Here is a 17,868-nt window from a genome sequence, read left to right as displayed (position 1 = left end):
AGATTAAAATAATCATGTAAGCAAAGAAAGTAGAGGATATGAGTGGTTTTTGGAAGAAGAAATATCATGGGGAATGCTACCTTGATTTCGTTGTGGCATACAATTTACCTTTAACAAACACATACTTTAAAAAGGGAGATGACATTTAATAACTATCAAAAGTGGATCGTAAGTAATTTAAATAGATTTATTACCATTTAGGAAAACAAAACGATCAAATGTAAGGATTACAGGGTTGTAATAGGAGAGGTTGGCCATGCAACATAGGTTAATGGTCATGGATGCTTATATTAAAAGACAGAAGAAAGGAAGTGAAATTAATAGGTGTTCAAAAACCAAATGGTGGCATTTAAAAAGAGAGAAAACAATATAATTTAGAAATGGATTAATAGAATAAGGGTTATCGAGGAAGAAGTAAATGTAAAGGATCAAAAGAAATACCATACAAGTGAAGTAATACGATACCTATTTATAAGAATAAAAGAGACATAAAGCTGCTCTAATTATCATGGGACTAAACTTATGAGCCACCTTATGGAACTTTGGAAGAGAATGATTGAGAAAAGACTAAAGTATAAGATGAATGTATCAGAAAATCAATTTGGTTTCATGCATAGTAGGTCAACAAGTAAGAGCTATTTCCTACTTGGACAATTGATGAAGAAACGTTAAGGATAGGAGAAATGATCTCCACATGGTCATTATTCAGTTAAAGAAAGTATACAATAAGGTCCCCAAAGACTTAATTTTGTGGGTGTTAGAAAAGAAGTTTCAGGATATTGACATGATTAAGGATATGTATGAGAGTGCGACAACAAATGTGAAGACTTAAGAGTGGAGAGACAAGTGAGCTTCCAAGTACTGTGAGCTTGCACTAGGGGTTGGTATTAAGGCCCTACCTTTTCACATTAGTTATGGAGGAATTAACAAGGCATTTGCAAGAAGAGACCACATTGTGTATGTTGTTTGTAGATGACATAATTTTAATTTACAGGGTCATGTAGGACTTAAATATAAAGCGAGCTTTGTGGAGGAATATTCTTGAATAAAAAAGATATAAAATTAGTCAAAACTAAAATAAAGTATATGAAACACAATTTTAGTAATAATAGGATGGGGAATTAGTTAAGATTGCTGACAAAAAAGTTTTCCAAAATGACCACTTTCAATACATTTGGTCAATAATTCATAAAAGTGGAGAGATGAAAGGATGTTGCCCACAGAATTCAAAGTGGGTGCAAGAAGCGGAGATGTACTCTTGGAGTTTTATGAGATTGTTGTGTCATTCAAATTGAAAGGAAAATTTTATAAGATAATTATAAGAATAGCCATGCTTTATGGGACAAAATGTTGAACAGTTAAGGAACAACATATTCATAGGATGAGTGTAGCTGAAGATGTTGAGATAGACGAGTGTCAAACCAAGGATGGATAGAATTATATATGAATGCGTCTAGGGGAACTTAGGAGTAGCAACAATATATAATAAGATGAGGGAAAGTAAACTTGGATAGTCTAGTAATGTGCAATGGAGATCAAGAACCATGCCAATTAGAAATGAGTTGGTACAAGTTGGAGGCTCTAAAAGGGGAAGGCCCAAAAGGACGTGGATGAAAGTTGTAAGAAAATACTTGATTACCTATGGTCTAACCGAAGGTCTAACCCTTGATAGAGAGGAATGGCAGATCATGATTCATGTAGCCAACCCTAATTAATTGGGATAAGGCTTAGATAATGACGACGATGATGATGAATTAGCCTCCAACACTAGCATTATAAAACACGATACCTACAGAAAGACATGCCTTTCTATCAAAACCCATGTGCCTCAGACACATGCAACACAACAGTGACAGAAACACACGCCATTCTAGCAAAGCCTATGTGCCTCAGCACAAGCCAGAGTCACCAACAGAAACACATGCCTTTCTAGCCAGACCTACGGGCCTCAACACATGTGACCAAATCATATCAAGAACCATGCAGAAACGCACATGCCTTTCTAGCCAAACCTATGTGCCTCAACACATGTGACCGAAAAATACCAAGAACCATGCAGAAATGCACGTCTTTCTAGCCAAACCTACGTGCCTCAACACATGTGACCAAAACATATCAAGTACCATGCAGAAACGCACATGCCTTTCTAGCCAAACCTATGTACCTCAACACATGCGGCTGAAACATGTCAAGAACCATGCTTCATCGTCCATATCCATCATTGCCAGCTTGTTTGTTTCAATGTTTTAAAACCTGCATTGAAAGCTGACAGTTTTTTTTTTTTTTTGGTGCACTATGTTTGGACATAGTGGGCACTTAAATGACAATAAAGAGACCTCCAAATTCATCAAATGTCTAACTAATTTGATTTTGGCGCCATGCCCATCTTTCTTTGGGCTGCTGGGTTTAGTTTACATGTGCACGAGCTCTATCGCATGGGAGTGACTCAGACTCTGACAATGTATCAACGCCATTCATGTTTGGCGCTTGCAGACAAGATGTGTGGATATATCATTCTCGTTTAAAAAGATTGTATTAACTGAGAAGAGCATGTACTTTCATCCAGAAAATTGGCTTCATCAAGCTACTTCGAGAAAAAAAAAAAAAACCTTGGCTCTATCATGAAACCATTGAAATCACAATTTCTATGATTACACCTCTAATCATACCTCCTCAAAGATTATACATTACATGCTGTCAGGTAACAGCATCTGTTGATTTGACCTTGTCCTTCTCTCCACTCTCCCCAAACCTCAATGGAGCTCTGTGTTGCAGAATGGTTAACTGATCAGCAAAAAGTAGGTCTTTCATGTGTTGTAGCTGCAGCCACTCTTTCTCCATTTGCATATCCAAGCCCTCGAAATGGACAATCTTCTCCTGGATTTCCTTCATCTGCAGTTGCACACACAAACAGCATTCTGTCAAACAGTGCCTGACAACAAAACCCATATTTTGGGATTTTAGTGGCAACGCAATGCGGGAAATACATACACCCAAATGTTGATGATGGTATAGCCAATATTCTAGGGGGAATGTGGGATGGTGAGTTATTTGATACTCTGGGAGAGTATGACGGTCACAAGCACTCAGAAATTGTACACGCAGCATACATCAACTCAAGTTCAATCAACTGAACTGTGGGACCCACTGTCACTAAGTCACAGTCCCAAAATCAGATTGGTTGAACAATACTAACCTCTGATTTGTGACACCTTGCTGAAATAGGATGATTGGATTTTTTCCCATTTTCAACCATCCAATAAATGTCCACCATTCTAGGCGTCTAGCTTGGCTGCCATCTTGGCAGCCTCTCTAGCCCCTCTTTTGTATCTTTCTTGATTAATATAATCGTTACTTTTCAAAAAAAAAATAAAAAATGTCCAACATTCTGATAATCAGATAATCCAGCAAGTATAATTTTGGTTCATGACACATCTAAAGTGAGTCCCATTATTTGGACAGTTTAATTTGAATTCCTTGTACGCCAAATCTGCAATTTCTAAGCGCCGGCGTATCATCCATCCCATGCTGCTGGAGTATCCAAGTCTCTTCCATGTCAGAAATATACACACCTGAACCTCGATGATATCGGAGATGGATCGCTCCACATCCTGCTCTTCTTTCTCAAGCAGAGCCCACGCATCTAAGCCTGCCTGCTCCAGGACCCTCGCTTCAGTGTGACCATTCGCAGCGACAGCTTCTGCACCAGACAAAGGTCATTACTTCCTGTTGACGTCATCATAAACTGGGGATGGAATGCATTGGGCCTGGGTTTAGGCCAGGGTTTTAACCAAGGTATTCCATAACAGTAACTATGGCCGTAACAGCCACCACCGTTCCCGTTTCAATACAGGCCGTGACGGCCTTTTTTTAAAATATTTTTTATTTTTTTGTAAATGCCGTTATGGCCATTCAGCCCGTAAATGCATGACCGTTACCACCATTAACGTTACGTAACCGTTTTGGCATATCATGGTTTCAACCACTTGGACCATGCTGAGTCTTTCAATTTTTCTTTCGTGTTCTTCCCAGGCCCAGGACCAGGACCAGCCTGTTGACCACCCTACAAAATAATTTGAAACCTGACTGGACTGCCACAGTAGAAGAAAGTGAAAAAAGAATAGCAAATATGTGTGTGTGTGTGTAGAGAGAGAGAGAGAGAGAGAGAGAGAGAGAGAGATCTGTGTGTGTGTGTGTCTTCCCATTCTAGCTTCTCAGATACGGTATCTCAAGTTCAACTGCCTGTCTCCAAGTTACATAGCCCTGCAGCTATATTATTTATGCATTTCATCATTGTAATTTGTGATAAATAGCCATTCTCACTTCTTACCAATCTTATCTCCAGTTCGGGTGATCTCAGTTGGGAGGATGCATTGAGATTTTAGCCAACTGTAATTGGTGATTTTCCAAACACAACCTCATAAGCAAGCACAACTTCAAAACACAATTTCCCGCATTTAGATCATCATCCAAGCCTTATCCGAATTAATTTGGGTCGGCTAATGGAAGGTCATATTGTATGGATTCATGACGTAAGTCATAAGCTTGACACCGGCTGCCAACCTGACACAACTCTCCTCCTTTATCCGGGCTGGGGACCAGCAATGAGAGTATAAAACTCCCACAGGCGCAGTGTAATACATTATTACATAGGTTGATTACAATCAAGTGCTATGTAATAGCCTATCACATAGGTTGATTACAATCAACGAGTTTCCTGCATTTAACTACGACTATATTTGTTGAAGTGATTCAAGTGCTAACAAAATATTCTTATGGATCAAGTGGTTTCACACAAAAAATCCTCCTTACCTTGATGATCTGTTTCTTTGGCCAGAGATTCAAAATTTTCTCTGCTCTCATTGTGACCATCAGTGAGGCCTACCTCTGAAAGAGCTGCCACAGCGGCTTGGGCTGCAGCTTCTGCAACTTCAGAGCCCACCACAGCTGATAAGAAAGCAGCCTGTGGAAACATCAGTCGGTAAATTTTGAAGTTTCATACTTTGGCAGATTTCAGATTTTCAATAGAAACTAAAAGCAAGAAAAAGAAAGTAAAGACCATGGAAGATCATTGTTTCCAATCTTTTATGAAAGTGAAATACTTTTGATTTGGGTTGTTCATTAAATGGTATGTGAAGCTATTAGATGGATCTACCATCAGATACAGGTGGAACAAAATCACTAAAATTTTGGCCCCTTTCACTCCACAGATTATGGCTCATCGTTTTATTTTGTTTCCTTTTCTTTTAAGTTCGACCATTTAGCTAGTTGGATACTTATAATTGTCTACGATACATTACATGGGTTTTCAACAAAGTTCGAGAGTACACAGAAGAAAAGGGACCAAAATTGCTATATACGTATATAAACTCACAGATAAAAAGAAGTGCAGGTTTTCATGTTAGGGAACAAATACATGCCTAGGTTCAAATCTTTGAGATTGCCTGGGGACTGAATCAACTCAAAACTCAATTAAGCACTCAACCGGACCATTCGAGTCTTTCTGTGGTAGCCAGCAATAAAACTAAGTGGGGAGTGTTAAGCTTTTCAATAGTTGGCTTTTGATTTTTTTACTTTTTTTTTTTTCCTCCTATCGACAATGAAAAAATTACTGAATAAAAAAGAGAACATAGAGAACAAGTCTCAGAAAATGAAAGCTACAGGAACTTGCCACCAATCAAAAAAGAAAAGCAGCGCGCCCCATTGATAACCAGGGAGATTGCCCTAACATTGTTTATCTGAATGGGGCAGACAAGAAGTTTTCCCTCAATAATAACTAGTAAGTCATTTATCCTGGCAAATATCTTAGTCTTGCCATTTAGTATACAGGTGAGATTGCCATGTTCCCAATCTTTGACTTTTAAGTTCTAAAAATTAGATTTACTCCTTAATCCTAGTTCCATGGAGTTTTTAGACCATGACACGCAAGAATGCATCCTGCAAGATGCTTGAACTCCATACCAACTGTACTAGGGCTTTTTTTTTTTTTTTGAAGCGTCGAAAATGGAAGTTGCAACTTTATCTAACTAACCAATTACTAGAAAGGCTAAAAAGTTAGAAGCTGGAATTGGACTCAAAATTTTTTGGCATTTTCCCAAAATAACTCGTCCATACCTGACCCATAATTGGGTTGCTTGCATCAGCAAGGGGTGTGAGACACCTTCTCTTAGCAGGGGATGAAACACTGGAATTCTCTACTCCAGTTCCAGAGTCAGTCTGATCCTTTATCTGATAATACTTATCAACCTCATCAATGTCTGGAGGTCCCAAGAACTGCTCTCCAAAAGGGAGCTTGATGAACCGTGAAACACACTCTTTCTCTTCTTTGCTACCGACATGCTCTGCTACCTTTTTCCAGTCATCACCATACTGCAAAACGGCTTCTAGGAGGTGCAGAGTCTCTTTCTCGGTCCAGTCTGTCTTTGCTTCTTCATTGATGGCAACTCTTTTAAAGTCTCCAGAATTGAGGCCAACCCGGTAGTTGCCACGAACAAAGCACCTTGAACAAAGAATCAGGTCAACCTGTCCAACATATCAAGGAAATGGGAGCATTAATTATCTCATGTTCTTTTTCTCGTATAGGTTTACATGATTCATTAAGAAAATGCACTTATGTTGAGAGGACCACCAGGATATCCTTAATAATTTGATATTGTGTATTTTGAACTTGTGAGAACACTTAAAAGAAATTTCAAATATAATAATGGAGAGATAAATGAGTATGTGAACTAAACATCAATTGTACGGATTCATAGGAAAATTTACAGCAAGTGGAAAACTGTTTGAAGCAAAATATTAAGTCCACAGCAATGAAAGTTCACAAAGAATATGGGACCCGTCCCATCCTTAGAAAGCCAGTCCGATTGTATTGAAATTTCCTCTTTTTTCCATGGATTTTCAGAATTACTTAAAAGAAACTTTAATTATCTAGTAGGCCATTATTCTTTCTTTCTTTTTTAAGGATCAAATGGGCCATTGATTCTTAATGACCAGTAGAACCTAATTCCAGCATCCAATCCTCGTATCGTGAGAATGTATTTGGTACAAATTAATCAAGTTTGAGGAAGAGTTTTACTACCTAACTCTGTGGATAGTTTTGAATGAGGTTTTTGCTGGGACAAGTATGTCATCCATCAAGCCAGTAAAGATTCCAGCAAAAACAAGGTTTCACAATCATTTAAAGAGGTTGAAACACAATCAATAGCAATCTCACCCATATACAATGAGTACTAACAAATTCATAGTTAATGGGCTAGCCAAAAGATGAGGAAAAAATTAACGACAAGAGAATAGCATGAAAAAATCAGATAATATACACCACGTAGGTGGGAACGATGACAAAAGTAATTATGGAACATAAAGAACAAAAGCCCCACTTCATTTAACATATCGAACAGAATCAAAGATTACAAAAAATCATCCAAGTGCCTAATCCATAAAATGTACAACATGTTTATTTCGTATCATACCTTCTTCTTCTTCTTTTTTTGATGGGGGGGATGATGATTCATATCATACAATTTGTTGCTGATCAAAAGAAAATTATCACATCATATGTTTCAAAGGTAAAGAAGGGGAAAAAAACATCAGCCTTCTTTCTTTGAAGAAGACCTTCGTATGGTTTTTATTTTGAACTGCCCAATGACGGCAGGTAAGCAGATACACGAACTTCAGTTCACAATACCTCTAAACCAAGACCCATAAATGGGCCTAAAATTCCATGTGTAATGTGGAAAATTGTACTGAAATTTGATAGCTTATGTTTAAATGAACTCGTGTGGTTTTAGTTGGTATGATCAAATTAGCAGGGCCACCTGATGAGTGGAATCGTCTAATCTTTGGGCCAACACTATCTAACTACAGCCAGCCCAATGATTTTCTTGCATGCCACACCCGTGTCTCCTATGGGCACAATTGATACAATTTACCTCTTCGTGCTCCTTCTCGTGTATACACACAGTAGAATTCTTGGCAATTCTTTCGCAGCATCCAAACATGGTTTCTGCACTCCATATTTATTAAATTTGAAGTTGCCTAACATGATTGGTAGAATCCAATTCTTGGGTAATTTGTTTCTTGGAAACAAATTCATCAGTAACTTGCAAATTCGAGGTAAGCACATGACTTCTGAGTTGGATAAATGATTGCAAAAACATTGCCTTCTGACTGGAAAAAACTAGTGGCCATTCTTTTCGTGACTTGATTATGCAATCTAAGCCAATTGTACATCCAAACAGACCCAAAATTCATCTAACATGTGGAATAACGACAAATCTTCTGACTTCTCAGAATTCATGAGATTCGGACAAAAAGAAAAGGAAAAAGTTATATTTTTTTCTTCTAGAGAGAAGGGAACTACCTTATCACAGGCGAAGCAAACCTGGCTGCAAACAGTCTTGCAACCGCCGCACACCTTCTTTGCGCTCTCTTTCTTCTCCAGATGAGAGTCCACTGCTGCTGCAGGCGACGGCGTACCAACGCCCAGCTTACTCTCCTTCTCTTCTCCTTTCAGCTTCAAGGCCGTGGCCCTTGTGTAATTGATCAAGCCCCATCCCTCGAGGAAATCAAAGACCCTCCGGATCGATCCGACATCCCCAACGAGAGTCCGCCGCACCTCTGTATACGTGAGCTTCCTCAACGGATTCTCCCTGAACCGCCGAACTATGGAATCCCTGTAGTACTTATAAACCCTAGGGTTTTTCGAAGGTGGGGTTCTCGAGTCGAAGAATTCTGGAAGGAGCCGGCGTTCCGTCTCATGGATCTTGTGGAATGAAAACCACCCTGCAATAAGAAGAGGAGATGAATAAGGGTTTCTAACAAGGTAAACCCTAATTAAGGTTTCTGGGAGTTGCTAGAAATGGAAAACTAGGGTTTTCTTCCGGGACTTACTCGAGTAGCTTGGGATTGTGATGATTTGGACGGAGGGCTCTGGTGGCAGAGGAGTGAGTTCCTTTGAATCGGTGGCCTGATTTTCCGAGTTTAGGGCGAGTGGGGGAGCGAGTTCTGGCGGGTTTTCGGACGAGGTGGTTGGAGCGGTTTCTTCGTGTGGAGGTGGTGGTGGGGAAGCTGCCATCGTTTTAGAAGAATTATCTAATCCGACGTATGTAGGAAGAATGAGAGAGCCGTCGACGTGAAGTAACGGCTAATTGCTGTCCGTTAACGCTACGACTTATGTGAATCCCCGGATCCACCGAGGTGGGTGGGATCGCTGACCGTGGGGCCACCATTATGTATTTAACTTATATCCACTCCGTCCATACGTTTTTAAAAATAATTTAAGGAAAATGTACCAAAAATTAAGTAGATTCAAATCTCAAGTGGACCGTAATACAGGAAACAATGGTAATTGACCATTACAAACTAATTGTGGACCACAAAAGTTTTTTATCAAGCCGATATTTTTGTGATCTCTTCATACTGTTTTTTTTTTTTTTTAAAAAAAAACAATATCAACGTGTTGGATGGAAAATAAACATTCAGGTGACCCGCACAACGTTTTTAATGGTGCGGATTTAATCACGATTATTTACTGTGCTACGGTCGATTACCACTTTTTTATATATTATGGTCCACCTAAGGTTTGAAGCTGCTTCAAATTTTTCGCCTTGCCCTGGAAGGAGCTTCAGTAATGGATGGACAGTATAGATGTAAGGAACGGTGCAGCGGCCCAGACTTGGGGATCCACCTCAACCGCGCCCACGATCATGGATGGCCGGTACGAGGAAGTACGGCTCTTTAGAAAATGGTGGTGACCTCTTCAAACGTGTAAGTGGGATAGTTGTGCGGTCATCTGGATGGCTGAAATATCTGAATGAACTGTAGATAGGGCCAATTGTGATGTATTTAACCTACATCCACACCATCTATACGTTTTGGAATCTTATTTTAGATCAAGATCTCAAAAATAAAGCAGATCCAAATCTTAGGTAGACCACGCAATAAGAAATAGTGGTGAAATAAAAAAACTGGATGAAGAGACTACACAAATAATATATTTATCCAAATACTAATGTGGCCCACGAAAAGTTTTTAGTAGCCATTCACCACTGTTTCCTGTAGTGTGGTTCACCTGATATTTGCATTTGCTTAATTTTTAGAATCACTCACTAAAAGAACTAGCTTTTAAAACTGATGAACGTAGTAGATGTGAGGCAAATACATCATAGTGGGCTCCATTCAGGGATCCCTCACTTTAGATCCACCGAAGCTGCGCCTGAGGAGCATGATTCTAACAATAAAATTGGTACTCGAGCAGGTTACGGATGGTACACCGGCACTTTGAATTTACTCAGGATCCGTTTGGCACCGTGGATTGGAGGGGGTTTCAAATTCCGTTGGTTGTGTGGGGGTTTCAAATTCCGTTGGTGGATTCCAAATCCCTTCTTTGAAAAAGTTTGTAATCCATGGTGAGTGCTTGGATTACACCTGGAATCGTTTCAATAGCTGCAAACGTAACATGCGTGTCGCTGTACATTGTCATTCTATTGGGCACATGACCGACTAATGTTGATCAACACTGTTCAAACATAGTCCACATAAATCAATACCATCCAAATATTGTCCAGCATTGTCCAAACATTATTCATATTAATCAATGATTAAAAATCATTGGTTAGTCACTCAAATATGATCTTGTGATTGCGGTTCATCGAGATTTGGAATTTCATCATTTTAAAACAAAGCATATATTTCAGTGGGCTTATCACAATTGTAATGTCAAAAATTATATATCTCACTAATTAGGAATATTAAAGTTGATTTAGTAATTAAATTCAAACCCCTGTAAATATACCATGCATAGGTATTTTTTAATTAAAGTTGATTTCACACTTCAGGCGCCAGACAAACGAAGGATTGCCAATCCAAGGGGTTTCCAATCCTGAGGGTTTCGAATTCAGGGGACTCCAAATCCATACTTCCAAACAAGCACTTAGAAATTGAGTATGTGTACTACTGGTTATTCAAATTAAATCCTATAAATTAGGCCTGCTGGTTCAGATCTACAATCAAGAAGATATTGAGTTTATTTAATTATCTGACTATTAGATTGGCGAACACTTGTTATTTCTTAAGATTTTATTTCAAAAGAGGATCGTCCACATATCACATGATAAGATTATTTAAGCAATCTACCTTTTATTAAGTAACCTGGGGTTGTTAGATTTTACATGGCACACGTAAATCATGGTAAATAAGTAATTATTACTTTTTAACCTTGAGAAAACATGAGAGTAATACGACCTCGAAATCGAAACAAAAGTGTTAACTTAAATATATAGACCCCACCGCAAGGTGTGTAATATATCCGCATTGTCCATCTATTTTATTAGAACATTTTGGAGCATCAATCAAAAAAATGAAGCAGATCCAATACTTTAATAGTCTACATGAAAGGAAACAGTGGCCTTAATTCATCCACCATTGAAAGTTATTTTCTTCACTAGGCCCACAAACATGGATAAGGGAAAAACACAAATATTAGTTTAATCCAAAACTTTTAAAGACCCTATGAAGTTTTTAACAGTAGGCGTTTGATTCCCGTTGTTTCTTGTGGCGTGGTCCACTTGAGCTTTGGATTTGTCTCGTTTTTCTTGCCCATACATAAATTCAACTAGCTCAACAAATGAGCGGTGTGGATAAGTAATATACATTCCAATGGGCGCTATATTAATATTTTAAATTTATTGATTTAAGTGTTAAAAAGGTAAATTGTCACATATACAATGGGAAAAATGTGGTAATTACTTAGGTAAATAATTATTACCCATTTACATGGTAATTACACTTGAGCCCAAAAAAAAATCAAGCCTTTAGAGATGCAGTGGGCTTCATTAGTCAGTCGAATCGGAGTTAAAGATAGTTTTGATTATCAATTTATATTGTAAATAAAACATAAAAAATTCATTATTATTTATTATGCATGTTTGTAAGAAAGGTATTTATTTTTGAATTTGGCCAGAAAAATGTAATATAAAAGTGTACAGGGCTTGTTTGAATTTCCAAACAAATGGAAAATGAAGGAAAAGGGGTAAGAATGATTTCCCAAGTAATTATGACAGTAGTACTAATGTTTGATTTGACACTGACTTTTTTTATTTTTGGCACAAAAACTAATGGTGCTAGGAAATATATGTGGGCCCACAGTGGTACATGTGACTCATCCACACTGTCCATCCATCATCCCAATTGAAATTAGGGCATCATCCAAAAAGATGAGGAAGATCCAAAGCTCAAGTGGGCCACACCACAGAATTTAGGAAATCAAATACCTACCTTTAAATTTTTTTTGGGGCCACTGTTTCCTTTAGTGTGGGTCACTTGAATGTTGGATCAACCTCATTTTTTGGCTCATGCCTCAAAATGTTATGTTAGAATGGATGGACGACACAGATACATCATATATATTACAACAGGGCCCACAAATTTTTAAACCAATCCATTTGGACCGGTTTTCCAAGTAAAATTACACGCGAATTTTCAAACAGAAGTAAAGACTAATCATTACTCATTTACGGTGTATTTACACTGTATTTGAAAAATCAACATTCCCTTAAATCAGATCCAATGCGTCCCTGTGTAATTTGTTAGGCTCACCATTATGTATGCACATGACCTGTAAGAATGCATACGGATGAAGAGAAAGCATATCAGCTTGATCCATGTTAAACAGTAAATATAAAGGTAAGTAATAATTATCCATTTATGGAGCTTATTTACAGTATAAATTAGAACTCAAACAAGCTTAAAAAACGATAAATACTGCAACGGTCCACATCCAGCCCAACGGACGAACGGTCCCGATCACAGCGAATGGATGATCAGGACCGTCCAAACATTATCCATATCAATCAAACGATTAAAAATCGTTAGTTAGTCACTCGAATGTCCGTTTCCTGTAGAGTGGTCCATCTAAGACTTGGAATTTCATCACTTTTAGACAAAACATATATTTCAACGGGCCAATCACAACCAATATTGTCAAAAATTATATATCTCACTAATTGGGAATATTAAAGTTGATTTGATAATTAAATCCAAACCCCCGTAAACATACCATGCGTATCTATTTTTGAATTAAAGTCGATTCACACTCTAGGTTTGAAAAATCAACATTCCCCTAAATCAGATCCAATGCGTCCCTGTGTAATTTGTTAGGCTCACCATTATGTATGCACATGACCTGTAAGAATGCATACGGATGAAGAGAAAGCATATCAGCTTGATCCATGTTAAACAGTAAATATAAAGGTAAGTAATAATTATCCATTTATGGCGCTTATTTACAGTATAAATTAGAACTCAAACAAGCTTAAAAAAGATAAATACTGCAACGGTCCACATCCAGCCCAACGGACGAACGGTCCCGATCACAGCGAATGGACCGTCTGGAGAAGTGGATAATCCGAGCACACTGTGAATCTCCGTGGGCCGAGGATTATGTAGGTCCTCCGCGATAAAAGACCGCCTAGATAGCGCTCACCCTCATTCTTCAGAAAAGCTCTGCTGAAAATCTGAAATGGCGACTCTGGTAGGATCGCCATGGCTGAGAATTAGGGTTTTCCCCGACATATCTTCTTCCATTTTTCGCTCTTCTCCTTCCTATAACTTCAGATTCGTCACTCGTCATAGGAATTTCTCTATCTCAGCTTCCTCGATTCCCAGCTCGAAGGTCGAAGGAGAAGTTCGGGTCCGCTTCGCTCCTTCGCCGACTGGAAATCTCCATGTAGGAGGTGCTAGGACGGCGCTATTCAACTACTTGTTCGCCAGGTTCGGCTGCTCTGCTCTCTCTACTCCCTTTTTCTTTCTTATGAAATTTCGTCAAACAGTTGTGGAAGTTTTCTGTCTGGAAATCTGTTTTAAAATTGCATTTTTTTTTTTTTTTGGCGGATTTGGGCACACCGAGGCACTCTTGGTGCTACAACTCATCAACTGCACATGCAGCATGTATGCAGATTCGGACCATACGAATCGTGAGCCATTTAGTGGATGCAGCACAGTCTGAGATCGAGTTATCCTAACCATTCAATTATTCACGTCAAGTGGACAGTTAAAAGGAAAATAATCGACAGTCCAAATCTAATTGGAGAAATTAGATGGTTAAGATTGTCCAGTATTGTGAGTTTCTTGCCATGTTTCGTCCTCAGTGTGACTGAGTGGATGGGTTGTAGCACCCCAGTGATTGGATTGGTAGGATAGAATAGAACCTGGATCTAATATTCTAGTAAACTAGCATTCACACCCTTCTTTTCATCCTTTACCTGCCTCATCTGCATTTTGTATTTTAAGGGGTCATTTGGGAGTGTGTATTTGATATGCAATGGCAATTACTCTGGAATCCACATATCAAATACACTCTCTCAAATGCACCAATTATCACTGATTCACACCAATTACCACCGATTACACGCTCCCAAATGACCCCTCACATAGGTCGTGTTATGCAACAAAAACAAAAACAAATGTTGCATGACTATATTTGTTCTCAATCACCATCATCTTAGTGTTTCAAAGTTCAAAAAAAAGGGCAAAAAAAGAAGTCTCAGGGTTTCTCCCAACAGTTTGGGGCTGGCCTTTAAGTGGTAGACTGGCAAAATTTTTATGATTGGCTGCCCACTAGGGCTCTTGGAATTGGCCATGGCAAAGGATACAATGATATCGGTCGCTTGCCAATACAGTCCCAATAGTAATACCCAGCCCAACTATCACATGCACACCAAAAGGTGCGCAAGCAAAGTAGGGTCATGGAGGGGCAACATAGAATAACAAGGAACCCACAAATTCATGATTACCAACATGTCTCACATGGCAATCGATCAGGTCATTATTTTCTTAATAATGTCCCTTATACAATGGAATAGAGGTCATTGTCTATAATGGATTTTCCCCTTTTTTGGAATTATAACAAATAGATGGTGTTTTACTCCATTGTAAATGATTCCGTCTTTTGCTAATAGCAGCTGTTATTTTCTTGTGGGACCATCATGTTCCATTTTCTCACCATTCCATGACATAAAGGTTGTTAACATTCATCAGTAAAGCCAATATAATCTTATTAGGTTGTAACCCCAATTTTTAAATATCGGCAAGTACACATTTTTTCCTACTTTAGATACTAGCCTAGTACAAGAACTAAGACTATTTTAAGTTGTGAGTTTTCTTAAGTATTGTAAGAGAAGAAGTTTGATATCAATGGAGTTATTTCTCCCTCTCTACTTAAATATTCTCGTGGGTGTACTCTTGTCCATTTCTTTTCTGTTTTAATGTTGAGATCTCATTGACTTGATAACTGGATTGCACAATTTTGGTATCAGAGCGGGTGATTGTTTGGGATATTTTAACTGTAAATCATCTCCTAATGGATTAAAAGGTAGTAGCATATGAATAGTTTGTGCAAGTAACCCAATTGGTTCCTGCGTTCACAAAGTGAGTAGATCAACTCACACATACGGTAGACAATCTCATTAATCAAGTTGTAGAGCTCCGACATTGAGGGAATCTAGAGACCGAAGTTGGAGCATGTGGACATGTAGGAAAGCTCCCAACCAACGTCTTAACTAACAACAGGTGGTCCTGACTTGTGAAGATACCGATGATCAAATCCTTTGATTGTCAGAGCGTGATAGAGAACTTGGAATTAAGGTAGAAAATCTGAAATTTCATGGTCATTTACATGTTGATGACTTCATCGATTGGCTAAGCATGGTAGTGAAGTGTTCGAGTACAAGGAAATTGTGGAGTTTTCCAGTCATGCATTAGCATGGTGGGGGACGATCTCTAAGCAGAACAAATTCGTCAAGGTAAAGACCAAGGAGAAAGTAAATTCTTGGAAAAAGATGAAAAAGAAGTTAAAAAGGAAGTTCCTACCCATGACTTATGCTCATGATCTCTATAAAGATGTCGCAAACTACGCCAACGGAATATATTGGTAAATGAATATACCGAGGAGTTTCATACATTGACATCATGGGTAGGGTTTTGTGAGTATAAAGACCTAAAGACTGCAAGAAATGGTCTTAACTCGGACATCGAAAATGAATTGAATTTCAAAGATGTATGTATTTAAGATCCCTAATGCATATGCACTTGCATAAAAGTCGAGATGATAATTAATTGGGGACTTAGAAGATGATTTGGTGCCTCACAAGGACTACCATCAATGATGGAGCAACATGCTAACTTCCCATGTATGGCAACGACAGGGCTTCCCATAGGTGGAATGATCGACCAACGTTTAATAATGAAGCCAAACCCCAATATAGGGGGGTGATTATGAACAATGGGCTAGTGCGACAAAATGAGGCAAATCTAAGGTATTAAAAAAAATGATCATTACGTAAAGGTAACAATGGGAAACATTACACGTTATGGAGCCGTAATGGCTATTAAAGAAAAAATGGCTGTAATGGCCATAATAGCCCGTTATAGGGCCATTATAGGGTTTTTTTTTTTTTTTTTTTAAGGCCGTAAAGATCGTTGTGGCTTGTATTGTAACGATAACAAGATGGCTGTTATGACCAACATTACCATAATTGAATACTTTGGTCAAAACAACACTCCTTTATGCTTTAATTCAGGGCAATTGGGTATCATTATTTTCATTGCCATGAACATCAGTTGACAGTTAAAATAAATTTGACCGAGCCAGGAGAATATGTTCAAGACACTTCTGACCACATGCAATGAAAGCCGGTGATGACATAGAATACTAAGAACATGCATATGGACGGGGCCCATGTTGGAGAAGATGTAGCATATGTTTAGGGTGATAATGGCTGGTTATCCAATGGATTGCTATTGACACCTCGGGTGATTGACAAGGGAGGAGGAATGATGGTTGTGACACTATATTTTCTACATTGCACTTTTGGTGAGAAGATATGCACAATTTTGGTGGATGGGGGGAGCAGTGAAAATATTGACTTACAAGAAATGGTGGATAAATTAAAGCTCAAATAACATAAGCATCAACTCCCATATCAGATTCCTTGGTTCAAGAAAGCAGAAGAAGTTTCTTACTCTAACTACTTAGTTTCCTTCTCTATTGGATTTAAGTATACAAATAAGTTGTGGTGTGATGTAGTCCCCAAACATGCATGTCACATTTTGTTAAGGACTCATGGTTGTGGGATTGGTATATGGTGCGTTTGATTTAGGCTAACACATATTCCTTCGTCAAAGATGGTGTTAATGCAACATTGATTCCAATGAAACATCTTTCAACACCCAAATCTAATAACGACGAGGGTTAGAAATCGCTCAATGTATAAAAGTTTGAAGAGGAAAACTAGGAGATTGGCATTATTTGTATCTTGATTGCTTAAGAAGATACAAAATAGTTAGATGTTTCGCCTTCTATAAAGAGCTCCTTCATGAATATGAAGAAGACTTGGTGCCCAAAGAAATCCCAGCCGCACTTCCTCCTATGAGGAGCATTCAATACCACATTGATTTAGAGTCGTGTTTAAGTCTACCGAATCTCGATCACTACCGATGAATCTAGTCATGCATGACAGCCTGACAGGTTCCACCAATAGGTTACTGAGTTGCTACACAAGTGTTTAATTTGGGAAAATATGTCAGCATGTGTTGTTCCTGCATTATTAACCCCAAAGAAAGATGGGATCTTGGAGGAAGTGTGTGGACAATCGTGTGATCAACAAAAATTACTATCAAGCACCGGTTTCTTATTTCTCGCTTGGACGATGTATTGGACTTGCTGCATGGAGTAAAGGTCTTTTCAAAGATCGAGTTGTGGAGCGGATATCACCAAATTCATATCCGGCCTAGGGACAAGTGGAAGACCGCATTAAGACTCGAGATGGGTTGTACGAGACTTGTCATGTCATTCGGAATGCGCCAAGCAGGCAA

The 17,868-nt window shown here is 38.6% G+C and overlaps 2 protein-coding genes across 3 annotated transcripts in view; one reads left to right on the top strand and one right to left on the bottom strand.

Moving 5' to 3' along the window:
• Positions 1 to 2,487: 2,487 nt before the first annotated feature.
• On the bottom strand, positions 2,488 to 9,170 carry LOC131219250 (SWI/SNF complex subunit SWI3B). The gene is made up of 6 exons (XM_058214301.1): positions 8,890 to 9,170; positions 8,360 to 8,781; positions 6,115 to 6,522; positions 4,813 to 4,963; positions 3,573 to 3,700; positions 2,488 to 2,892 (listed from the first exon to the last, which is right to left on the bottom strand). Exons 1-6 carry the CDS (start codon positions 9,071 to 9,073, stop codon positions 2,698 to 2,700), a joined length of 1,488 nt encoding a protein of 495 aa, XP_058070284.1. The 5' UTR covers positions 9,074 to 9,170; the 3' UTR covers positions 2,488 to 2,697.
• Positions 9,171 to 13,431: 4,261 nt separating this feature from the next.
• Positions 13,432 to 17,868, top strand: part of LOC131219232 (glutamate--tRNA ligase, chloroplastic/mitochondrial) — a 29,105-nt gene continuing 24,668 nt past the window's right edge. The window contains exon 1 of one of the 2 annotated variants that reach the window (XM_058214291.1): positions 13,432 to 13,767. In XM_058214291.1, the coding sequence (XP_058070274.1) occupies positions 13,517 to 13,767 (251 nt within the window). In that variant the 5' untranslated portion in view covers positions 13,432 to 13,516. The remainder of the gene's footprint in view (positions 13,768 to 17,868) is intronic. The other variant, XM_058214285.1, reaches the window with a different exon arrangement.

The sequence above is a fragment of the Magnolia sinica genome, chromosome 1 (assembly GCF_029962835.1).
Source record: "Magnolia sinica isolate HGM2019 chromosome 1, MsV1, whole genome shotgun sequence".
NCBI lineage: Eukaryota > Viridiplantae > Streptophyta > Magnoliopsida > Magnoliales > Magnoliaceae > Magnolia > Magnolia sinica.
This window is presented reverse-complemented; position numbering and strand designations above follow the sequence as displayed.